At 41.5% G+C, this 26608-nt stretch overlaps 1 protein-coding gene and 1 non-coding gene across 15 annotated transcripts in view; both read left to right on the forward strand.

The window, feature by feature from the left end:
• NDUFAF6 (NADH:ubiquinone oxidoreductase complex assembly factor 6) overlaps positions 1 to 9980 on the forward strand; it is a 165202-nt gene extending 155222 nt beyond the window's left edge. For 13 of the 14 annotated variants that reach the window (XM_025393385.1, XM_025393396.1, XM_025393386.1 and 10 more), the window contains 2 exons: positions 699 to 755; positions 9099 to 9980. In XM_025393385.1, the coding sequence (XP_025249170.1) occupies positions 699 to 755; positions 9099 to 9227 (186 nt within the window). In that variant the 3' untranslated portion in view covers positions 9228 to 9980. The remainder of the gene's footprint in view (positions 1 to 698; positions 756 to 9098) is intronic. The other variant, XM_025393390.1, reaches the window with a different exon arrangement.
• Positions 6472 to 6574, forward strand: LOC112630809. The gene has a single exon (XR_003120948.1). It is a non-coding gene; the product is annotated as a U6 spliceosomal RNA (small nuclear RNA).
• Positions 9981 to 26608: the final 16628 nt, after the last annotated feature.

Raw genomic sequence — 26608 nt, forward strand, 5'->3', positions numbered from 1 at the left:
AGTCAGGAAGTAGAGGGCTCTTCCTGGTGTTAGGGAAAATATAAATGAAGACATGGAGACAAGAGTGGGCTTGGCGAATACAGGATGATGGGCATCAGCCTGAGTGACCAGGTGTTCGTAGCCCAGAGTGATAGGGAGTTAGGTTAGATGGACGAGGTTAGAGTCAAGATGTGGAGGCCTTTGAATTCCTGGATGAATTGTTGAAACGACCTATCAGGGAATTAAAGAAGGTAAAAATGAAATGATGATGTAAGGACATTAATTTGTCTGGCTGCGTGGAACGAATTAAAGGTCAGGGAACACAGGGAGATCACCTAGGAGGATCTTACTCATTTAAACAGGAGAAAAAGTCAGTCTAAGCTAGGGGTGCACAGGACTTGGTAATGCAAGTATTTCTTCATTTCCCACTTACCACAGAGCTGGGGAGTCAAAGTTATTATGAGATATTGTAAGATAGCTGGAAGATGCTAAAGCTAAGAAGGATGCTAGAGCTAAGAAAGGATGGAATTTTTACTACAGTAGTTACTTTTTTCTGAGTCCTTTAGGCTTAGGAAACTAATCTTAATCTACAGGAGATGAGCTGTTTTCTTGCATTTTAGAGAGGCCCTATCAATATTGTTAAACTGCTGGTGTTGCTTTCAGAGCGAGAGTGTTTATTTGCTTAATTTTGACCAGCTTCCTTTCCTCTTCCTTTTTAGGCTAGGTCCTTTCACAAAAGTGTTCCTGTGAAAGCATTTCCTGCTTTTCTTCAGACGGTAAGTAGATTAACAGAGAAGGCTGTATAATTAATGAAGCAGATGTGTATGATCTGTTTTTATATTTTATAAAGTTCCCAATGCACTTCTTTAGTTTGGGGCCTTTGTTTTTATTTCCCTCCCTCATGGTGGCTTTCATTAGTTATTGATGCTTTTGCTGAGGGTCATTTCTGTATTTCTCAGAGGCAGGTGAGCTGAGTTTTTAGCACTGACTTTGCAGCCAGATTGCATTGGCTTGAATCTGTTTTGCCCCTTACTAGCAATGAGACCTTAAGTTCCTTAATAACCACATTCCTCAGTTTACTCTTAGGTGAAATGGGAATAATAGGAGAAACTACCTTGTAGGATTGTTAGGCTGCTTATAGCTATATAAGTATTACTTACTCTTCTGTTCATTTTTTTCTCCATTGTGACCTGACCATATGGTAGCAGTGGTTCCAGAACAGTGGTTCATAGCCCACTGCGGAGCTGGTTGCAGTGGGGTAACCTGGAAAACTTTTTAAAAATATAGATTCCTGGAGTCTTCTTACTAAGTAAGACTTTTGGGATTGAGGAGGAAGCCAGTTCCTAGGAGAATCTGTGATTTTAAGAAGTTCCTTTGTAAGTCTCTAAGGACTTGCTTTATGAATCTGGGTGCTCCTGTATTGGGTGCATATATATTTAGGATAGTTAGCTCTTCCTGTTGAATTGATCCCTTTACCATTATGTAATGGCCTTCTTTGTCTCTTTTGATCTTTGATGGTTTAAAGTCTGTTTTATCAGAGACTAGGATTGCAACCCCTGCTTTTTTTTGTTCTCCATTTGCTTGGTAGATCTTCCTCCATCCGTTTATTTTGAGCCTATGTGTGTCTCTGCATGTGAGATGGGTCTCCTGAATACAGCAAACTGATGGGTCTTGACTCTTTATCCAATTTGCCAGTCTTTGTCTTTTAATTGGACCATTTAGTCCATTTACATTTAAGGTAAATATTGTTATGTATGAATTTGATCCTGTCATTGTGATATTAGCTGGTTATTTTGCTCGTTAGTTGATGCAGTTTCTTCCTAGCATCGATGGTCTTTACATTTTGGCATGTTTTTGCAATGGCTGGTACTGGTTGTTCCTTTCCATGGTTTTTTTTTTGTGTTTTTTTGTTTTGTTTTGTTTTGTTTTTTTTGAGACGGAATCTCGCTCTGTCACCCAGGCTGGAGTGCAGTGGCCGGATCTCAGCTCACTGCAAGCTCCGCCTCCCGGGTTCACGCCATTCTCCTGCCTCAGCCTCCCGAGTAGCTGGGACTACAGGTGCCCGCCACCTCGCCCGGCTAGTTTTTTGTATTTATTAGTAGAGACGGGGTTTCACCATGTTAGCCAGGATAGTCTCGATCTCCTGACCTCGTGATCCACCCGTCTCGGCCTCCCAAAGTGCTGGGATTACAGGCTTGAGCCACCGCGCCCGGCCCCTTTCCATGTTTAGTGCTTCCTTCAGGGTCTCAAAATCACAAGCATTCTTATACACCAGTAACAGACAAACAGAGAGCCAAATCATGAATGATCTTCCATTCACAATTGCTTCAAAGAGAATAAAACACCTAGGAATCCAACTTACAAGGGATGTAAAGGACCTCTTCAAGGAGAACTACAAACCACTGCTCAGTGAAATAAAAGAGGACACAAACAAATGGAAGAACATGCCATGCTCATGGATAGCAAGAATCAATATCGTGAAAATGGCCATACTGCCCAAGGTAATTTATAGATTCAGTGCCATCCCCATCAAGCTACCAATGACTTTCTTCACAGAATTGGAAAAAACTGCTTTAAAGTTCATCTGGAACCAAAAAAGAGCCTGCATTGCCAAGACAATCCTAAGTCAAAAGAACAAAGCTGGAGGCATCACTCTACCTGACTTTAAACTATACTACAAGGCTACAGTAACCAAAACAGCATGGTACTGGTACCAAAACAGAGATATAGACCAATGGAACAGAACAGAGCCCTCAGAAAGAATACCACACATCTACAGCCATCTGATCTTTGACAAACCTGAGAAAAACAAGAAATGGGGAAAGGATTCCATATTTAATAAATGGTGCTGGGATAATTGGCTAGCCATAAGTAGAAAGCTGAAACTGGATCCTTTCCTTACACCTTATACAAAAATTAATTCAAGATGGATTAGAGACTTAAATGTTAGCCCTAATACCATAAAAACCCTAGAAGAAAACCTAGGTAATACCATTCAGGATATAGGCATGGGCAAGGACTTCATGTCTAAAACACCAAAAGCAGCGGCAACAAAAGCCAAAATTGACAAATGGGATCTAGTTAAACTAAAGAGCTTCTGCACAGCAAAAGAAACTACCATCAGAGTGAATAGGCAACCTACAGAATGGGAGAAAATTTTTGCAATCTACTCATCTGACAAAGGGCTAATATCCAGAACCTACAAAGAACTCAAACAAATTTACAGGAAAAAAACAAACAACCCCATCGAAAAGTGGGCAAAGGATATGAACAGACATTTCTCAAAAGAAGACATGCATGTAGCCAATAGACACATGAAAAACTGCTTGTCATCACTGGCCATCAGAGAAATGCAAATCAAAACCACAATGAGATACCATCTCACGCCAGTTAGAATGGCAATCATTAAAAAGTCAGGAAACAACAGGTGCTGGAGAGGATGTGGAGAAATAGGAACACTTTTACACTGTTGGTGGGACTGTAAACTAGTTCAACCATTGTGGAAAACAGTATGGTGATTCCTCAAGGATCTAGAACTAGAAATACCGTATGACCCAGCCATCCCATTACGGGGTATATACCCGAAGGATTATAAATCATGCTGTTATAAAGACAAATGCACACGTATGTTTATTGCGGCACTATTCACAATAGCAAAGACTTGGAATCAACCCAAATGTCCATCAGTGACAGACTGGATTAAGAAAATGTGGCACATGTACACCATGGAATACTATGCAGCCATAAAAAAGGATGAGTTTGTGTCCTTTGTAGGGACATGGATGCAGCTGGAAGCCATCCTTCTCAGCAAACTATCACAAGAACAGAAAACCAAACACCGCATGTTCTCACTCATAGGTGGGAACTGAACAATGAGATCACTTGGACTCGGGAAGGGGAACATCACACACCGGGGCCTTTCATGGGGAGGGGGGAGGGAGGAGGGGTTGCACTGGGAGTTATACCTGATGTAAATGACGAGTTGATGGGTGCTGATGAGTTGATGGGTGCAACACACCAACATGGCACAAGTATACATATGTAACAAACCTGCACGTTGTGCACATGTACCCTAGAACTTAAAAAGTATAACAACAACAAAAAAAAGTTCCCTAGGTGATTCTGATGCATAGACAGGTTTGGGAACTGTTGTTCTAAATCTCCATAGAGAAGTGATAATTGCTACCAGTTACTTAGAACCTTTTATGAGACAGGCCCTGGGTTAGGTCATTCCATCATTATTCCTAGTCTTCCTAGGAAAAATATGGTTACTTCATTTTATAGATAGAAACCAAGGTTCAAAGATACGTAATCTTTGAAAATTGTAAACTTTCACATTTTCTGTAATACCAAACATATCTACCTTTTCCCTCTAAAATATACTTAGAGATTAATTTCGATCCCTTCACATCCTCTATCTTAGTTTTCAGGTCTGTGTGTTGGAAATCATTTTGTTTCTTAATTGACCTTGCTAATTATAAAAGTAGTACATTAATATTTTAAATTTTCAAAGTGTAAGAGATACAAAAGAAGAAATTAGAGTTCACACAATTCCACTCTATCTGGGGAGAATGTCTGTTCATCTTTCTGAACCTTTCATATACATATAATCATATGTGTATTTTGTGTACGTCAACACATTATTCTGTATCACCCTGTTTAGTGGTTGATGGATATACCATCAGCTGTTTAACATACTAAGTAAGCTTCATAAAGGTTAAGGACTTTGTTTCATTAACTGTTGTAGAAAAAGGTTGTTCTCAACCCTGTATGCCCCTTATAATCACTTGGAGAGCTTTAAAAAGACCTAAACAATGCTTGGCTGCCCCGCCCCAGACCAATTAAATTGGTGGACCCAGGCATTGATACTTTTTAAAAGCTTCCCTTTTTACTTTTCTTTCTTTTTGGAGGCAGATTCTCACTCCATTGCCCAGGCTAGAGTGCACTGGTTATGATCTTGGCTCACTGCAGCCTCTGCCTTCCAGGTTCAAGTGATTCTCAGGCCTCAGTCTCCCGAGTAGCTGGGATTACAGACGTGTACCACCACGCCTGGCTGATTTTTTTGTATTTTTAGTAGAGACAGGTTTCGCCATGTTGGCCAGGCTGGTCTTGATCTCCTGGCCTCAAGTGATCTGCCTGCCTTGGCCTCCCAAAGTGCTGGGATTACAGGTGTGAGCCACCATGCCTGGCCTTTTTTTTTTTTTTTTTTTTTTTTTTTTTTTGAGACAAAATCTCACTCTGTTGCCCAGGTTGGAGTGCAGTGGTGGAGTCATGGCCCATTACAGCCTCAAACTCTTAGGCTCAAGTGATCCTCCCACCTCAGCCTCCCAAATAGTTAGGAGCACAGGTGTGTACCAACACACCCAGCTAATTTTAAAAATTACTTTTGGAAGAGATGAAATCTCACTATGTTGTCCAGGCTGGTCTTGAACTTCTGAACCCAAGCAATCCTCCAGCCTTGGCCTCTCAAAGTATTGGGATTACAGGCATAAAACACTGTGCCCAGCCCCCTTTAGTTTTAATTGTAAGGTATGGCCAGGGGTAAAAACCACTGTCATAGACCAGTGGTTCCCAAAATGTGGTCCCTGGACCAGCAATATCCACCTCACTGGGGAACTTGTTAGAAATGCAGATCTTGGGCTCCACCACTGACCTGCTGAATCAGAAACTCTGGGGGTGGGGCCCAGCTCTCAGCTTCTGTTTTTTTGTTTTTTTGGTTTTTTTTGAGACAGAGTCTTGCTCTGTTGCTCAGGCTGGAGTGCAATGGCATGATCTCTCCTCACTGCAGCCTCTGCCTCTGGGGTTCAAGCAATTCTCCTGCCTCAGCCTCCCGAGCAGCTGGGATTACAGGCATGCGCCACCATGCCCTGCTAATTTTTATATTTTCAGTAGAGGAGGGGTTTCACTGTGTTGGCCAGGCTGGTCTCGAATGCCTGACTTCAGGTGATCCACCCGCCTTGGCCTCCCACAGTGCTGGGATTACAGGCGTGAGCCACCGTAGTCAGCCCCAGCTCTCAGTTTCTATCCTGTGCCAAGAGAGACTAGAGTGGCAACATGGCAATTCCTGAGGAACTGCTTCTGTCATACACCCTCATTCCAGCTTGGACAGGGCCTCTTACTTGTTTTATATGTGGGGCATCTGTTAATTATTTTGTTCAAGGAAAGGATTTGCAGTTTAAAACTCTTTGAACATGACTAATCTAGGTATGGTGTATTCTTCATAGATGAGGTTTCAAGAATTCATATTCAGAAATTTGTAGTGTCTTTGAGAGTTTCACAATCAATTTGTTACTCAGTTTATTTACCATTAGCCAGACTTTCCTTTGAACCAAAGCCTGATGTAAAAATATCCACTTGAGTTCTGTCTGATTTTGAGGTCACATTTCCTCTGTATTCTAATGGAATTTTCTCCTAATCCTAAAAGCAATACATTTCATAGTAAAGATTTGGACAATATAAACAGTATTAGGAGAAAATAGCAATCACCCATGCTTGCTTCAGCAGCACATATACTAACTTTGGAATGATATGGAGAAGATTAGCATGGCTCCTGCGCAAGGATGACACGCAAATTCATGAAGCATTCCATTAAAAAAAAATTACCTATAATTCTAACACCAAAAGAGAACTGCTAGTCATTCTGGGGTTTTTGGAAATTAATTTTTGTGTATAGTTGAAATTATACTTCATATGTTAGTGTACTGTTTGTTGAACATTTTTTGAATCATTTAAAAAATTTATAAATCTAACACTTAATGGCTATATAATATTCTATTGTGTGTCTGTACCTTAATTTTGTTAACTATTCCTTATAATTAATATAATAACGCTATTAAAATTAACATTCTTACAGATAGCAAGTTGATCACAGTATATTAAGGGATAAAAAAGCAAGTTATAGAACATGAAATAGCATGAGCTTTTTTTTTTTTTACAAAAAAAAAGCATCTGAAAGGAAGTACACTAAAATATTTTCAAAACCAAGAGAACATGTGAAAGAAAGTGCAGTGAAATATTTTCAAAGTTTTTTCTTTTATTCTCTTTTAAAATTGTTAATATTTGCTATATATTAAAAATGAATATATCTGTCTAGGTGTATATATTGCAATGTATAGCGTAATAAACACCATGAACTTACCACTCAAGCCAGGAACTAGCATGTCACCATTAAATTGCACTCATGTTTTTCCCATTTCATTCCCCTGCCAATGCCTTAATTTTTCTTTTTTTTTTTTTTGAGACAGAGTCTTGCTCTGTCGCCCAGGCTGGAGTGCAGTGGCGCGATCTCGGCTCACTGCAAGCTCTGCCTCCTGGATTCACGCCATTCTCCTGCCTCAGCCTCCCGAGTAGCTGGGACTACAGGCGCCCACCACCACTCCTGGCTAATTTTTTGTATTTTTAGTAGAGATGGGGTTTCACCGTGTTGGCCAGGATGGTCTCGATCTCCTGACCTCATGATCCTGACCTCGTCCTCCCAAAGTGCTGGGATTACAGGCATGAGCCACCGTGCCCGGCCCACTGCCTTTATTTTTAGGTAGCTCTCCTCAATTTTGTGTGTATTATTTTCTTCCTTTCATTCCAAGAAGACTTTCATCATTTTATATATTCCTGAACAACATACTGCTTAGTTTTGTTTTTGAGCTTTATAAAAAAGGATCATTTTCTATTTATGTCTTCTAGGACATGTGCACACTCTTAATGTTTCTGAGATTTGTGCATATTAGTGCATATTACTGCATCTACCTATAGTACATTCACTTCACTGCAGTATAATATTAATATTTCATTGTACAAATGATTCCTCTTTTTTTAGATCAAAGAATTTCTGGATTGTTTCTCTTTTTTTGAGATGGGGTCTTTGTCACCCAGGCTAGAGTGCAGGCTCACTGCAGCCTTGACCTCCCAGGCTGAAGCCATCCTCCCACCTCAGCCTTCCAAGTAGCTGGGACTACAGGTGTGCACCACCACAGCCGGCTAATTGTTTTTGTATTTTTTGAGAGATGGGGTTTTGCCATGTTGCCCAGACGAGTCTTGAACTCTTGAGCTCAAGCAGTCCACCTGCCTTGGTCTCCCAAAGTGCTGGGATTACAGGTGTGAGCCACCGCACCTGGTCTCTGGATTGTTTCTAAGTTTCTTGCTAATATAAAACAAGGTAACTGGGCACATTGATGCATATGTCTCCTGTTGTCTATATATGTAAGTTTAGGGTTTTAAAAAGTAGATAATGAATTTGTTTGTATTTCACTCCTATATTTATAAAAGTATGGGAAAAAAGTCTGGAAGAAAATATTTTTTGTTTTCTTTGTTTTTGTCTGCATATTCTACAGAATCTATAGGCATAATCCCTGCATTGATCACCCAGGTTCTGTGCTGCAGAACTCTAGGGGGCGCTGCTTATGTGGCCTGAGGAGGTCTGGTGCCTCTTAGAAAGGTGGAGCACAAAACTAAGTGACCTGCCTGTTTAACAAAAATGTTATTAAAATAAAATAAAAATTTATAAATTAATCAAGACAACTGAAAACCAAAATGCAAAGATACTGCACATCATTGGTGTTTTCTATCCTGCTGTTATCCTTGTGGAAACTTTGTCAGGTTTTTTGTGGTGGGGAAAGGATGGGGTGATAATTTTGCCTGGTTGAAAATCATGTGCTCTAGCAACAACGTGGACACCTGTTCGGCTTCTTCACAAAATAATGTCTTAAAAGACAACTTGAGCTACCCCTCATAGTACACTACATTTGGGGGTTCGAGGTGGGGATGTTTCGTTTTCCCTGATTGAAACAGCCTGTTTGCATTCCACTGAATTTAGTACTAAGTCCAGGGAAACACGATTTTGCTAATCCTTTATGTCTTGACCAAAGCTTTTTCTATTATGAGCAGAAGAGGCTTGGTTTTTCTAGTACTAGATCTGTGATACCCTTTTACTGGTCTAGTAGAAGCTTCTTAGATGCCTTTTTATTTTCTTTCTCTCTTTAAAAATTCTCACTTAAATTCTTATTATATAGAAAACCATCTCAGGGAAACTAACATAGCCTAAACACTTGTGTTTATTCTTTAGTTTTTTTTTTTTAAGTCTTGATCATTTTATGATCTGGTGATTACTATTCTCTTTTTTCCAGGTTTCTCTAGAGGACTTTCTAAAGAAAATTCGGCGAGTGGATTTTGATATATTCCACCCATCTTTACAGCAGAAGAATACATTACTTCCATTATATTTGTATATGCAGTCATGGAGAAAAATATATTAAAATAATTTCATGGCACTGATGTTAATTCTAGTCTATTAGTTTTATAAAAGTTAGGGTTCTTATTTAGGAACAACAGGAAGTGACTGTTAAGGAGAAAATGAATTTATTGCATGGGATGTCAAGTAGCTCACAAAATTGATGAGAAGTTGCCGTGGGACTAGGGTGCCAAGACTGCTGAGATTCTGGCAGAGGCACTGCCATTGGCTGCTGTGCTGTCCCTGGAAGCTGGAGCTCCAACAGGAATATCAGTTTAGCTGTACATAGGCCATAAGCCACACTCGAGCCAGCGGGCAGGGAGAGGGAATGTCATCCTCCCTTCACCACTGGGGAAGGAAAGGGGAAAGGGCTCAAGTTATCATAGGGGCTTACATGCTGAGCAGCTATAACCTAGGTGTTCAGAACAGCTGGAAGATGCATTTATTTAGGAGTCATAAAGAGTGAAATTAATATTTGAGGAGGATCAGTCACGTGTTGTGGGCTTTATATCCCTAACATTTAATTTTTACAATCTTGTGTAAAAATTTATCCATGATAATAATGTGACTTCTTTAAGGTCGGAGTGGCTGGCAAGAGCTAGAGCCTTAATTTGATTTTAGCTCTGGCTGGTCTGGAAGCTTTTACTTTTTTATTAATCCCACTGCCTCACTCTGTCATTCAGCATTATGATCGTGAACAAAACTGTATTGACAAAGTTTGTATAAGTGATATTAACAGTATTGTATGGAACATCCATTTAAGGGTTGCTACACTTTATACTGTACATTCTGCACTATACATTGTGCTTCCCAGTGATGAGCACTGTGCTGTATACTTTCATCATTGTTCTCATTTGGTTTTCCTAAAAGCCTATGAAATAAGGCACATTTTTGTTCATCAAACTTTTAAATTGTTTGAGACCAGCCTGGGTAACATCGAAAACCCCATCTCGACCAAAAATACATAAACTAGCCAGGTGTGGTGGTGCACGCCCAGCTACTAGGAAGGCTGAGGTGGGAGGATTACTTGAGCCCAGGAGGGTGAGGCCGCAGTGACACATGAATGTACTCCATCTTGGGTGACAGAGCAAGACCCTGTCTCAAAGAGAAATGAATAATAATTAATAATAATATAAAACTTTTATAAAATACCTACCAATTGGAAAAACCAAAATTTTTTACATTGCTGGTAACTGGTCGATCTGACTCTAAATGAATCTCACTCTCAGGACCAGGATTATGCCACAGTTTCCTTTTTCCTGTATTTTCAGTAGCCTTGTCTCCTGCCCCATTCGGCTCTATCTCAGTTTAAGTCTTTGGTATCAGCTATGAATTAGTGCCTACTTAAATTGTGAGTGGCTTAAAATGTTACATTTTTGCAAATTCAAACAGCTTTTGGAACAAAAGAATACACTGTTTCAATCATCTTGACATCACCCCCACCACACACCTACAATGGCTTCTGATTGAGAGCAAGTAGAAATTAATAAACGTATAGTTGAATGAATGTGCAATGTGGTTTTGTATGTTAGTAGACTCTTAGTTGGTACTGATGCTGAAAGTATATCCCCTTCTTTAATTCTATGGCTTTTGAGAGCCATTCAGCTTATCTTCAAATGAAAATACAAGGAAATGGGGCCAGGCGTGGTGGCTCACACCTGTAATCCCAGCCGAGGCAGGTGGATCACCTGAGGTCACGAGTTCGAGACCAGCCTGGCCAACATGGTGAAACCCCATCCCTACTTAAAATAGAACAGTCAGCCTGGTGTTGTGGCGGGTGCCTGTAATCCCAGCTACTCGGGAAGCTGAGGCAGGAGAATCGCGTGAACCCAGGAGGCGGAGGTTGCAGTGAGCTGAGATCATGCTACTGTACTCAAGCCTGGGTGACAGAGCAAGATTCCATCTCAAAAAAAATAAAAAAGAAAAGAAAATACAAGGAAATGGGACATGTTTCCTCTTGGGATTCTGAACGATCCAGGGTTGAAAAGTTCATCAGAGAGTTTGTTAGGAAGCATTATCTGCAGGTCTTCCCAGGTTAAATTTGGCAGCAGTCATCTAAGCTTCTTGCTTCCTTTCTAAGGGTCTTAAAAGGAGGGTTTAATTACGTGACTGGATTAGTGGATTCTTTACTGGCTCAGAAGCCGATTTATTATTAAGGAAATAATTTCAAAATACTTTCTAAACCATTTTAAATTTGATGCTTACAGATTTGAAGGAACTAAAGTTACCAATGTAGAGATTCAAGTGGAGTCTTTATCAGTGAAATTTACTGTACTATTGATTTCCTGGTGTAAAAGATACTCCCTTAGATGATGCTGGCATTCTTTTTGATTTTTCAAATCTCAGGGTTTTTATTAGAGTATTTTAAAGGAGTCAGATTTTCAAACGATTTTAGATGTACTTTGATGTTGAATAAGTGGATAGCAGATAACATATCAAGTATAAATTACAGGTTATTCTCAATGTAGGTAAAGTTGCATATCATTATGAAATAAGTTTTGGGTAGTTCTCAATCAATTGGCAGTATTCTTTGCTTGTGGTTGAATCTCTCCTGTTCATGAAGTTGAATTCTTGAGAAATGTAACTGTAGCTAACACTTATTGAACACAAACTTGAACAGGTGGTGTACTTTGCACTTTTGTGCTTTAACCCTCATAGTGAAGTAGGCCTTTATTTTCCAAATGATAAAACGTCTCAGAGATGTTAAGTTCAAGGTCATGGAGGCATTAGTACTAGAGCTGGTTGCCAGATCCACATTAGTTCAATGCCAAAGCCTATTATTATTATTATTCTTATTATTATTATTATTATTATTATTACCGTTCTTGAGATTATAAAGTAAACTGCCAAGTTTAAAAGCTCAAAGGCACACATTTTTTAGAAATAAGTATTACTGCTTAAATTTCAGATACAACGTAGGTTAAAAAAGGTAATTACTACATAAATTCCAACTGCAAATTAGGTGAGAGAGAAATAGACAATTGAAATAGGTGTCAGGTGCTGGTCACAGGGTGTATATGGTGGGGGAGTGTGGGGGGATACTTCACCGGCTTGGCAGTCAAAGAAGATTTCCCAGAGGAGAAATAGTGTCAGGAAGATTGGGTAGGACCCAGGGCTTGGGGAGGGAGTGTTGACGTTTTTGTGGGGAGGTCCTGGCTGAAGAAACAGTGTGTACAAAGGCCAGGAAACAGAATGGATGGTCTATGTCAAGACTCTTGATTTTTTTTGCCTTTAACTTACTTATGTAAAAAGAACAGAATGTCCAGAGTTCTTAGGATAGTTTGTGAATAAAGTGACCACATCCCCTGATCTACTGAAACACTGAATTAAGATCAAAGACTTGGGAGTTTATATTTTTTCCATTTCAGCAAATCCCTAAGTGCCCTTGGATTTGTTTTAGCTCATATAAATTGGACTTTTCTGAAGACATTGGCTTAATCAATTGCCTTGTCCAGAAAGATCCTTAGAGTTGTAAACATTATATGGTTCCTTACTGAAAATAAAACAAAACGTCCTACTGTTTGTTCCTGCAAGGAACACAGGTCCAAAATTGGGAAGGGTGTTGGAAATGGGTCAGAAGAAGGGGAGAAGAGTCAGTCAGGGAATGCATTAAAATAATTTTGATACTTCATTTTACCTACTTTTTTCTATAATGAATGTATATTTTTTGGGTAAGTACAAAGTTATTTCTTAAAAGTTAAGACTCTCCAAATGAGAAAGATGCTTGTAGAATGGGAAGGTGATTAAATTTATGGAACAATAAATAGATAGGTAGACATACATTTTTCTATCATATCAGTATATACTAGTTAAGAGTTTGTTCAACAGCAAAAAGGAATATTTGGCACAATAAATTATTAAATATGTAACTCATTCTGTAGTATAAGGTGAAAAATACAGTTATTAGCTACAGGGCAGTAGAGTATTGTACAGTGATGTGAAGTACTTTTAAGAGTGTGGGCTGGACGCAGTGGCTCATGCCTGTAATCCCAGCACTTTAGGAGGCCAAGGCAGGTGAATCTCTTGAGCCCAGGAGTTCAAGACCAGCCTGGGCAACATGGCGAGACCCCATCTCTACAAAAAATATAAAAATTAGCCAGGCATAATGGCGAATGCCTGTAGTCCCAGCTACTCCAATGGCTGAGGTGGGAGGATTGTTTAAGCACAGGAGGTGGAGGTTGCAGTGAGCCAAGCAGGATCGCGCCACTGCGCTGCAGCCTGGGTGACAGAGAGACTCTGACTCAAAAAAAAAAAAAAAAGTGTGTGTGAACTCCAGAGTAGCCTGTCTGTGTGGGTTCAGTCCCAGCTCTGCCACTCTAAGAGTTGTGTAACCTCAGCAAATTACCCCAAGCCTCTTGCTCCATTTGTAAAACAGGCAAAATCATACCAACCTCAGTGGTGGTTGTGAGGAATAAATGAATTTCTCCATGTAAAGTGCTTAGAATAGTGACCTACATGTAGTAAACAACACACGTTAATATTATTGTACAAAAGACAGACTGGCAGCCTGAACCAAATGAGGCCTGCAGGCACATTTTGTTTTGCAAGCATGGCATTTGAAAAAGAATGAGAAATTGAATGTTTTAGACAAGATGTGTCCTCTCCAATTGGCCACAGGTCAAGGCATGAGCTATTATCTCAGACTCAGCCTGACTCAAACATTCATGTCACTTGCTTACTCTAAATACTTGTGCTTGTGACCAATGGTTCAGGAGAATCGGTGGATGGTAGATTAATAACAAGGGATCTGAAATTTGAGGCTGACTTCACAAAGCACAGCCGTGCTTTCTCCCAAAATGCCTGTTGTCTTTTAACTGTTTACACATTTCTCTCTCACTTAGCCATATTACTTGAGTGTAGGACAATGTTTTATTTATCTTTGTATACCCAGAACCTAAAGTAGATCCTGTTGCCACTCTGAAAATCTTTGTGGTTCGAATGAACATGCTGTAGTATGATGTGGGCTGGGGGCTCTCAGGAAATGTAAATTGGGGTTCTGTCTGATATGTGAAGGACAAACTGGATATCAGAAAGATGGAACTGGAAGTCTGTGTCAAAGCTGTGGTGTCTGGGCAACACATGGGACGTTCAAGAAACCAGGTTGTTGAGTACAGCTGGAAAGCAGAGTGAGGAGGAAGTGAGGCTGGACGGATAAGGAAATCATAGGCCACATTAAGGTGTTGGGATTTTAAGAGTGACATGAGATTTGAAAACAAGTACCTATCCACAGATGGTCCATAACATGTATTTTGTGTATATCCTAATGGAGATTATCTACAATGTTTCTAATGTAATCATATCTTTAGATAAGCAGTGCCTTTTGAATCAGATATGAGATAAAATGTCTTTATTGTTATTTGATAAGTCTGTGGGTTGACATTTTATTCCCCTCCACAAATACTGTTTTCCTGCAGTGGCTCACACCTGTAGTCCCAACACTTTGGAAACCTGAGGCGGGTGGATCACAAGGTCAGGAGTTCAAGACCAGCCTAGCCAACATGGTGAAACCACGTCTCTACTGAAAATACAAAAACTAGCCAGGTGTGGTGGCAGGCGCCTGTGGTCCCAGCTACTCAGGGGGCTGAGGCAGGAGAATCGCTTGAACCCAGGAGGCAGAGGTTGCAGTGAGCTGAGATTGTGCCACTGTACTCCAGCCTGGGTGACACAGCGAGACTTTGTCTCAAAACCAAACCAAACCAAAAAAAAAAAGAAAAACAGTCCTGCCATGATGTACTGTGTTTTCCCTTTTATTTTTAATCACGATTAATCTTCCCAGCTGCTTAGTTATATAATAATATCCTGTGTGTTTAAACACAAGCCTACATAATAAATTTCTCAGATAGTAAGTTCAGAAGCTTTTTTTAAAACCACAGGATCTCTTTCATGGGCACCACAAGGATTCTTTAGGAACACAACATTGATTTGAGAAGCTATTTCACTATGTCCTATATTTGTTTCTTGCTGCAGTTTTATATGATGACAGTTTTCTAAACTGATTAAGACATTTCTCAAGTTAATCAACATAAAGACGCTGCCTGCAGCCCTTTCTTGTAAGCTATTCTATTTAAGATGTTAGAAATAGATCTGGTTGAATCTTGTTTTGAGGGAATGTGTAATACACTCTTTTGTTGTTGTTGTTGTTGTTGTTTGAGGCGGAGTCTTGCTCTGTCGCCCAGGCTGGAGTGCAATGGTGCGATCTCGGCTCACTGAAAGCTTCGCCTCCTGGGTTCACACCATTCTCCTGCCTCAGCCTCCTGAGTAGCTGGGACTACAGGCGCCCACCACCACACCCGGCTACTATTTTGTATTTTTTTTTAGTAGAGACGGGGTTTCACCGTGTTAGCCAGAATGGTCTTGATCTCCTGACCTCGTGATCCACCCACCTCGGCCTTCCAAAGTGCTGGGATTACAGACATGAGCCACTGCGCCTGGCCAATACACTCTTTCTTAAGAGGTCATTTGAAAAATGAATATGTTTATTTTCTGCTTACACAGCTAACTCCTAAGTGCTCACTGTAAAAATCATGAGGAAAAACATAAACACAAAAGTGTAAAGGGAAAATGTTTTAAGTCACCCATAATTTCACCAGGTAAGACATAGCCACTGTGATATTATCATTCATTCATGTGTGTGTGTGTTCATGATTTCCGGCTCATAACTCCCATAACCCTTGTTACAGTCTTTTGCTATAATGTTGGAGTGCTTTAGGCCTCAGAAGCAGGCCTCGGAAAACAATCTCTCTGACCTTCTGCCCTCCCTTCACCTGCTCCTTTTTTTTTTTTTTTAATTTTATTTTAAGTTCTAGGGTACATGTGCACAATGTGCAGGTTTGTTACATATGTATACATATGCCATGTTGGTGTGCTGCACCTGTTAACTCATCATTTACATTAGGTATATCTCCTAATGCTATCCCTCCCTGCTCCTCCCACCCCCAGCAGGCCCTGGTGTGTGATGTTCCCCTTCCTGTGTCCATGTGTTCTCATTCAATTCCCACCTATGAGTGAGAACATGCGGTGTTTGGTTTTCTGTTCTTGCGATAGTTTGCTCAGAATGATGGTTTCCAGCTGCATCCATGTCCCTATAAAGGACACAAACTCATCCTTTTTTTATGACTGCATAGTATTTCATGGTGTATATGTGCCACATTTTTTAATCCAGTCTATCATTGATGGACATTTGGGTTAGTTCCAAGTCTTTGCTATTGTGAATAGTGCCACAATAAACATACATGTGCATGTGTCTTTATAACAGCATGATTCATAATCTTTTGGGTATACGCCCAGTAATGGGATGGCTGGGTCATATGGTACATCTAGTTCTAGATCCTTGAGGAATCGCCACACTGTCTTCCACAATGGTTGAACTAGTTTACAGTCCCACCAACAGTGTAAAAGTGTTCCTATTTCTCCACATCCTCTCCAGCACCTGTTGTTTCCTGACTTTCTAATGATCGCCATTCTAACTGGTGTGAGATGGTATCTCATTGTGGTTTTGATTTGCATTTCTGTAATGGCCAGAGATGATGAGCATTTGTTCCTGTGTCGGTTGGCTGCATAAATGTCTTCTTTTGAGAAGTGTCTGTTCATATCCTTTGCCCACTTTTTGATGGGGTGGTTTGATTTTTTCTTGTAAATTTGTTTAAGTTCCTTGTAGATTCTGAATATTAGCCCTCTGTCAGATGGGTAGATTGTAAAAATTTTCTCCCATTCTGTAGGTTGCCTATTCACTCTGATGGTAGTTTCTTTTGCTATGCAGAAGTTCTTTAGTTTAATTAGATCCTATTTGTCAATTTTGGCTTTTGTTACCATTGCTTTTGGTGTTTTAGTCGTGAAGTCCTTGCCCATGCCTATGTCCTGAATGGTATTGCCTAGGTTTTCTTCTAGGGTTTTTATGGTTTTAGGTCCAACATTTAAGTCTTTAATCTATCTTGAATTGATTTTTGTATAAGGTGTAAGGAAGGGATCCAGTTTCAGCTTTCTACATATGACTAGCCAGTTTTCCCAGCACCATTTATTAAATAGGGAATCCTTTCCCCATTTCTTGTTTTTCTCAGGTTTGTCAAAGATCAGATGGTTGTAGATGTGTGGTATTATTTCTGAGGGCTCTATTCTGTTCCATTGGTCTATATCTCTATGTTTTGGTACCAGTAGCATGCTGTTTTGGTTACTGTAGCCTTGTAGTATAGTTTGAAGTCAGGTAGCATGATTCCTCCAGCTTTGTTCTTCTGAATTAGGATTGTCTTGGCAATGTGGGCTCTTTTTTGGTTCCATATGAACTTTAAAGTAGTTTTTTCCAATTCTGTGAAGAAAGTCATTGGTAGCTTGATGGGGATGGCACTGAATCTATAAATAACCTTGGGCAGTATGGCCATTTTCACGATATTGATTCTTGCTATCCATGAGCATGGCATGTTTTTCCATTTGTTTGTGTCCTCTTTTATTTCACTGAGCAGTGGTTTGTAGTTCTTCTTGAAGAGGTCCTTTACATCCCTTGTAAGTTGGATTCCTAGGTATTTTATTCTCTTTGAAGCAATTGTGAGTGGGATTTCACTCATGATTTGACTCTCTGTTATTGGTGTATAGGAATGCTTGTGATTTTTGCACATTGATTTTGTATCCTGAGACTGCTGAAGTTGCTTATCAGCTTAAGGAGATTTTGGGCTGAGACGATGGGGTTTTCTAAATATACAATCACGTCATCTGCAAACAGGGACCATTTGACTTCCTTTTTTCCTAATTGGATACCCTTTATTTCTTTCTCTTGCCTGATTACCCTGGCCAGAACTTCTAACACTGTGTTGAATAGGAGTGCTGAGAGAGGGCATCCCTGTCTCGTGCCAGTTTTCAAAGGGAATGCTTCCAATTTTTGCCCATTCAGTATAATATTGGCTGTGGATTTGTCATAAATAGCTCTTATTATTTTGAGATACGTCCCATCAATACCTAGTTTATTGAGAGTTTTTAGCATGAAGGGCTGTTGAATTTTGTCAAAGGCCTTTTCTGCATCTATTGAGATACTCATGTGGTTTTTGTCTTTGGTTCTGTTTATATGATGGATTATGTTTATTGAGTTGCATATGTTGAACCAGCCTTGCATCCCAGGGATGAAGCCAACTTGATCGTGGTGGATAAGCTTTTTGACGTGCTGCTGGATTTGGTTTGCCCGTATTTTATTGAGGATTTTTGCATAGATGTTCATCAGGGATATTGGTCTAAAATTCTCTTTTTTGTTGTTGTTGTGTCTCTGCCAGGCTTTGGTATCGGGATGATATTGGCTTCATAAAATGAATTAGGGAGGATTCCCTCTTTTTCTATTGATTGGAATAGTTTCAGAAGGAATGGAACCAGCTCCTCTTTGTACCTCTGGTAGAATTCAGCTGTGAATCCGTCTGGTCCTGGACTTTTTTTGGTTGGTAGGCTATTCATTATTGCCTCAGTTTCAGAACCTGTTATTGGTCTATTCAGGGATTCAGCTTCTTCCTGGTTGAGTCTTGCGAGGGTGAACGTGTCCTAATCTTCCCTCACCTTTCTGATTGTGGGTCATCAGACTCCCATTTCGGAAGGGGTGCTGCCCCAGACCCTGGGGGAAGGAATGCTCCTCAGAGAAGCCAAGAAGAATCTGAACAGATGGGCCTTGCTGGGTTTCCTCACTCAGTCTACGAGCTCAGATCATATCCTTTTTGTTCATTCACATTTCTACACAGTTGTCCATTATGCCTATCCAATGAAGTCTCCATAAAAGGCCAAGAGAACAGGGTTTGGAGCATCCAGATAGCTGAACATGTGGAGGTTCCTGGAGGGTGGAGCTCCCAGGGAGGGCATGAAAGCTTCATGCCCGTTCCCCGATATGTCACCCCATGCATCTCTTCATCTGTATCCTTTGTAATATCCTTTATAATAAGCCAGTAAACATGTGTTTCCCTGAGTTCTGTGAGCCTAGGCTGTAGCAAATTAGTTGAACCCAAGGAAGGGGTCATGGACACCCCAATTTATAGCTGTTTGGTCAGAAGCACAGGTAAAACAAACTTGGGCATGCAATTGGTATGGGAAGTAGGGGGCAGTCTCGGGGCCTGAGCCTTCAACTTGGATCTGACACTATCTCTAGGTAGATAGTGCCGGGATTCAATGGGAGGTCCTGTGGCTGGTGTCCGCTGAAGAACTGATGGCTTGCTGGTGGGGAAAAATTTCCACATATTTCTCCTGACAACCACTGTTAACGTTTTGGTCTATGTCCTCCTCTATTTTCTTTCCCCTTGGCATACACACAAGTACATTTTACATATTGTTTTTCAGTCTACATTTTAATTTAGTGATACAATGTAGAAAAGAAGAGATTAGAAAAATATTCTTAATTTTTCTGTAGAAGATGTTTTATTTAGTAGGAGTATGTTCTTTCTCTTATTTTGCAGTTATAATCCAAATGCACTTAAGGCCTCCAGCCTTGTGAGGTCTACCTTTCCTTTAATAACCAAATAAAGTTGCTTAAGCCACCATCCCATGGAATATTCTCTGAAAAGAAAGCATAAGCTTTGCTAGTATTGATAAGGATTCTTAGGTTGGGATGGAACATGGGATTTATATATTTCTGTCACTTCTAGGTGTAGTTTCATTTGCCTTTATTATGGGTGAATTTGAGCATCTTTTATATATTTAAAAGCCATTTGTTTATCCTTTGATTTAATTCTTTCTATTTGTCCCCTTGAAGTTTATAAAACCTTTTCTGCCATGATTTCTTTTAGTACTTTCATGTTTTCATTTCTTGCATTTAGATCCACACGGAATGAATTTGAAGCAAGGTGTGAAGTATGCATCCACAGATGGTTGTCCACTTAAGCCAATACCATCAGATTTGAAAAGCCATTCTGAGCATATATCTGTACTCAATTTCTATATGTATCTCAGTCTGAAGGGTACTTATTTTATTTTGAGAAATGAGGTCTCACTCTGTTACCCAGGCTCTAGTGCAGTGGAGTGATCATGGCTCACTATAACCTTGAACTCCTGAGCTCAAATGATCCTCCCACCTCAGCCTCCCAAGTAGCTGGCTCTATAGGCATGTGCCATCATGCCCGGCTTTTTTTCTTTCTTTCTTTCTTTTTTTTTTTTGAGAGAGAGGGTCTCACTATGTTGCCTGGGCTGGGCTCAGGTAATCTCCCTGCCTTGGCCTCTCAAAGTGCTGGGATTATGGGTATGAGCCACTGTGCCCAGCATGAGGGTATTTTAAATAAATTAAAGGCAATCACTTTTAAAAGAAATGTTCTCCTGAGACCCTTTTATTAAAAATAAAAACTCTTAAGTGGGTAGTCACTCTTCACTTGATCATTTTCATAAATTCAGGTTTTTAAAAATCATTGTCTAAATGGAATAGTGTAGAGTCTAGAGAAATCAAATTTCAGTCAAGCCCTTCAGTTTTCTCTTTCACTGTGTTTAATGAGAATGAGAAAAATAAGGTATTTTCTCTTTTTTGTTTCCTTTTTTGTTTTCCTCTTCCTCCCTCTTCTAACAGTGAAAAGGCAGCAGAAACAAGGAAGAGGATAAACTCGAGGCTTTGATAAAGCACACTGCAAGTTAGCACACTTCTGAGCAAAAAATGACACATTCCATAGCTCTGAATCATCTTGACTATCCATTTTGTTTTTATTCTCTTGGTTTTGGACAGGTCCAAACTAAAACATCTTTAGTTTGTTGTCCCATCCAGTTTCCTGATGGGTTACCTCAGACGTGAACCATCATAACCAGGAGAAGTGGCATGCTGGGCCCAGGGCCCAGCTGAGGAATGTGAGGCCAACTAATAACTTAGCTCCTTCCAAACTAATATCCATTCAGAGAAGTTTTCAAGTCTCATTGAATGTGGATGGAGCTGGTGCCAGGAAGGACTATTTGTCCTGCTCGGGACACTGTCTTCCTAGACCTATCTTGGTGAAACTGGTTTTAGCTGACTGTTCTAATAGCCACCTAGCAGGGCCGGGGGGAGCAAAGTCCAGCTTCAGCACTTGGCCTCTGTCCATACGGAGGGGAAAGGCTCCTGGTTACTGCTGGGCAGGGTGGCAGTTCTGGATTCCCACTAGGCCTCGTTACTGTTCCTTATGGCCTCCACTGACACCATAGGGAGGTGGCCTCATTGTCACTGGGCAGTGGTGAAAGTCCTGACTCTCCACTTGGCCTCCTCTGACACCACCCCAGCTGGGAGGTGGAGAGACTGCCTTGTTACAGCTATGAGTGGGTGGAAGTTCAGGTTCCTGTGTCATCTCTGTTGACACCATGGGGGCGGGAGCCTTTTGTCAGATGGGGATGGAAGAACCAGCTCCCTGTGGCTTTTGCTGATACCACACCAGTGGAGGTGAGGCCCCTTGTGATAGCCTGGACTCCCACACCCTGGCTGGTGTGGGTGGGAGTGGACCACAGTTTTTTTCTGTGCTGGAGTAAGTGGTTACTAAGAGTTTCCTGTCGTTAGGCTGCCCCTGTCCTAGTCCTTTGGCTAGAGAAACAGGCTTTTGTTGGGGATTTTTTATTTGCTCCTGTTGGCATTTCTGGGTTGCCGGCTCCTTTAGTCCAAGTCTGGGGTCCAGGAAACTCATCACCAGGTTGTTTCTTGGATCGCAAAGTCGCTGGCCAGTCTGCCTTCTTACTACCTTTCAGCATCTTCTCATGCATGTTTATACATAATGTCCAGGGTTTTAGTTGTACTCAGTGGGAGTATTCGGGAAAAGTATATCTACTCCATCTTCCTGGAAGCCGCACCAGGATGTCACTTAAAAATACTGTTAATAGTTGGCTTCATGTTTTTGGCATTGTACAGAGATCCGTTTACTGCTGGTATGCTGAATCCCCCACTAGAACGGTGTCTGCACATGGTAGGAGCTGAATAATATTCACTAACTGAGTGAATCCCCGTTTCACAGATGAGAAAGCTTAGGGAACCAAGTAATTTTCCCTAAATCACCAGCCAGCAATAGGAAGAACTGGGGTTTGAATGTGGGCAGTCTGATTCCAAAGCTCAAGCTCTCAGAAGCATCACTGGGGCAGTCGTGAAATTCAAGGCCCCTTTTGTTCTCTTAGGACAATGAAGGAGTGAGAGGGCGCTTCCACTTGAGACAGCAACAACACGACACTTTTCTACTGAATTAAGAATGAATGTCCTTGCTTCTGCCAGAAAATGCCCAACGCTGTCATCTCTCCTTCCATTCATTGCCAAACTTTCTGCCTGGTGTCCCAATTACTCCATAATTTCCGTGCAAATGGGGTTCCACTCCAATTTCTTTTCTGCAGCTGCCTTTTTTCTTCAGCCCCAAAGACCAAATTCAATAGTGTCTTTCCTAATTCTCATCCTTTTAGGTTTTTCTGCAGTATTTCCAAATGTTGTCTACCACTTCCCAATCTCCCTGCTCTTGACTCTGCTTTCTTGGTTTGCCCTCCATGCCTCTGATTGCTTTCTGTCGTCTTTCTCCAGCCATCTTCAAGCTGGTGGAATTCCTCAAGAGTCCTCCTTTCTCTTCACTGTGCATAGTCTCATTCTCAGTTCATCTAAGCTCACTTAGATGACTCAACACTCACTTATTCACTCACTGTTCATTTGTTGAGCACCAGGCACTGTTCTGGATCCATAAACAAGGTAAACCAGGTGGCTCTTCTCATGGAGCTTATATCTAACTGGAGACACAAAGGTAAACAAACAACAACAGTTAGGGAGCACATAGCATATCAACAATATGAATCACACTTGTAAACTTTTGTATGCATAATCCCAATTATCTCTTAGATTTAAAAAGTACAGAGGGTAAGAGTTGCATTATCTACATAAGACTACTGCTACCACCTTATATTCATTCGTATGATGGTTTGTTTTAAAGCTCTGCTTTCGCATAGTTGGTCTCTAAAAATTCTATTGAATTAAAAATATAAAATATTGGCTTGGCATGGCGGCTCACGCCTGTAATCCCAGCACTCTGGGAGGCCAAGGTGGGAGGATTACCCGAGGTCAGGAGTTTGAGACCAGCCTGGTCAACATGGTGAAACCCCATCTCTACTAAAAATACAAAAATTAGCTGGGCATGGTGGCGGGCGCCTGTAATCCCAGCTACTCAGGAGGCTGAGTCACGAGAATTGCTGGAACCTGGGAGGCAGAGGTTGAAGTGAGCCGAGACCATACCATTGCACTCCAGCCTGGGTGACAAGAGACTCCGTGTCAAAAAATAAATAAATAAATAAATATATATATATAAAAATACTATTTTTTTCCAAAGATCTTAATTCACAAATGTCTCCAAGCAGTTTGAAATGTTCTTGATGTTACATAATTAGTTAGAAACCTGTCCAACCACATACCAGATGCATGGGCCGGGGCCGGGACAAGTTACTTGACCAATCTGGACTTCCATTATTCATGACTGCAGGAGCTCCTTCACTCATGAACTATGTACCTAGACAGAGACACAGCTCAAGGCAGCCATTTTTATTGCCTTTGTGTGCCAAGGAGAGGGCCTCCTTTTTTCAGAGGCATAGCATATGGGACAAGAATGTGGTTCTACAACTGGGCAACTTGGGTTTATATGCTGGCTCCTCTACTGCCTCCTGATTGACCACTAGCAAGTTATTATACTTACCTCTCCATGCCTAAATTTTCTCATCCATAAAATGGCCTAGGGATAGTGCCTACTTCCTGGAATTATCATGAAGATTAAGTTAGTTAATAATCATAAAGTGCTGAAAATAGTGGCTGCCACTTACTAAGTGTACATATGTGTTTGCCATTTTAATCTATTTACATATATACCGTATCACTTTCAGAGAAAAACAGGTCACTAGATTTTATCTATTGGAATCTTGCTATCATTAAGCTTTGAAATTTGATATTTTCCATCTTGGATGCTTTAAGATTTCAGGTTATCAAACAAATTTAAGAAAGCAAACATATTTTTACTTCTTCTAACTTCAGAGAATGAGCTTCTAAAAATCAATGTTTTCTTTCCACTTTGGATTTTGAAATTAAAAAGATATACATAAACAAAACAAAACAGAAATCACATAAAAATCAATGAATTCAGGAGCTATATTTGAAATAAACAGGCTAGATGGCAGATAATTAATATATACTAAAACCATTAACGTCACACATAAGGATTATAATATATCAACAGCTTCAAGCTGGGCAGAGAGTTTCTGGTATCACAGTTCACTTCTGTGGGTCTTTGCTGTGCCGTTCAACTGAAATTAAAAACAGAAAAACTCTCCATTGGTTTTAAAGCTTATCTCCTACGATTTTTTCCTATTCCCCTCCCCTCCCCCAATCATCTGCCCTTTATTACTTGCCTTGGTCAGAGGGAGAATGTAATTTTAGAAAAACACAAAAAGTAAAAAGCAATGTCTATACCAAGGAAATAATAATGGTGATAACCCACATCACACAGAAATTAAATCTACCCTCCTTAAACAGTAAAACCAGCTAGCTTTGCATGCGTTCATACCATATGGCTATATTAAAGCATAAGGCAGACACTACCAGCACTGCACTCTCATCAGCCAGCCAGCTTTGCAGACTCACCACCCCCACAGGCTGTCCTGGAGGTTCCTGGGCCTGCAGTGGGAGCTAAGAGGTCAGCTGTTTCCCTAGAGCCCACCCCAGTAATCTTTGCAGCTTCCCTGAGGGCTTCAGGGACTTGCACCCTGTTTAGTGGGCACAGAGAAAATGGCTCATGTCCTGGAAATACCCAGCCTGGCTCCATTTGGCTGTAAGTAGTTCCTGGCAAAATTCCTCATTAGGTAAGAATTTGGATGGTGGTGGAGGTACTTTACCCAAGAGGTAGTGGCAGTGTGGCCTGTGGGAATCTTGAGGGCAGTGGGCAAAAGTCATTCCAGTCCCAGGGCTCAGCTCCAGCAGTGCCCAGGGGCATCTCAGAAGCAGCTACATCATCATCTGTAGCACCCCACGCCCCGTGCTTGTTTAGGGCTGAGATCCTATTGGGAGGCACTGGGGAGGAGGTGAGCTGCGCTGGCAGAAGGTTCCGGGCCTGTCACTGGGGATTTTCCTGCCACTCACATCCCCTTCTTTCAAGTTTTCTTTAGCTCTGCACAGATTGGAGTAACAGAGGATGCTGGTTTCCACCTCATCATTTTTTACCTTCTCACCCCCAGAAATTAATCTTTGCACAAACCTCAGGACCAGCACAATGCCTGTCTCAATAAAATGTTAGTTTCCTTTCCTCCTGTATCTCCTGCCTTTCCCTTGCTGGCCACCTAAGACACAGGGCCTTTATGTCGGGGTGCCCTACTTCACAGCACCCCCAGACCTGCCCAGGGCTGCTCCCCATGCCAGAACCTTCCCTGTCCCCAGAAGAACCTGACTATCCTTTGTTTCATGCCCTAAAAGTCTTACCTTTCAAGGCTGAGGCTGCAGCATCCTTTATACTGGTATACATTTTGGTGTTTATAAGTGTCATTGGGCATCTACTGGTACTCATCTTAGTTACCTTCATAACAGAGCCCTTAGATATCTAACCAAAGCAGTGACTGACATTGAGATTTGTGGCTGCCTGTGTAGGTAGAGAAGAGAAAGAGAGCAGAATTGACCCTGTTTCTCAACTCACAAGTTCCTATGATGGTTTGGAAGCCCTGACCAGCATTTTCTTCTGAAGCAACACCCTCATGGTATGTTCAGCCTTTTTCTAGATCTCTCCAAGACAGAGAAATACTTGCTGCTCCTGCAACTTGTTGCTCCTGCATTGAGGTTGGGCAGATGGGCATTACTGGGGTACTAGTGGCCAAGTTGCCCTGATCCACCCACCTGAGACCAGGTATGCATGTGGTGGTGCAAGTCACTGCCTTTTCAGGCTGGTGCTGCTGGATGAGAAAGTCCTAAAGTTTTATCGTTTAAGGACCAGCACAAGAGTGAGGACACACACCTTCACCGGCAGCAAGAAAGTGGTACACAGCCGGGAGGGCAGTGGGCACCTGGGAGAAGAGCAAGGCCGGAGGAGTGAGGGGAAAGCAGGCCAACCTTGAGGATCTTCTCAGCACCTGAACGCCAAGGCTGGGGAGATCCTGGACGTTGGCCTGCTTTCCCTCCTTTTCTTACAACTCCTGGAGAAGTGTGAGCCCTCTGCAGGGAGCTGGCCAGGCTGGCAGGCGAGTGGGCGAGGGTGTCATTGCTATCATAAGTGGCTGCAGGGACCGAAGCTAGGGACAGACGCGCTAAGGGCTAGGAGGGCCCCCACCGGGCGGAGGGACGCCGCATCGCGGATCGCGGATCGCGGATCGATGCCCGGGGCTGTGCGAGTCGGGTGCTCAGCCCCAACGGCGCTTTAGGCGGGTCCCCTAGGCTCTCGCCCTTGAGCGCGCAGCCAGCGCAGTGTTGCTGCGCTTCACGAGGCCAAAGCGTGTCTCCCCGTTTTTTCCTCTGGGGATGCC

Source organism: Theropithecus gelada, chromosome 8 (assembly GCF_003255815.1).
Source record: "Theropithecus gelada isolate Dixy chromosome 8, Tgel_1.0, whole genome shotgun sequence".
Lineage (NCBI taxonomy): Eukaryota > Metazoa > Chordata > Mammalia > Primates > Cercopithecidae > Theropithecus > Theropithecus gelada.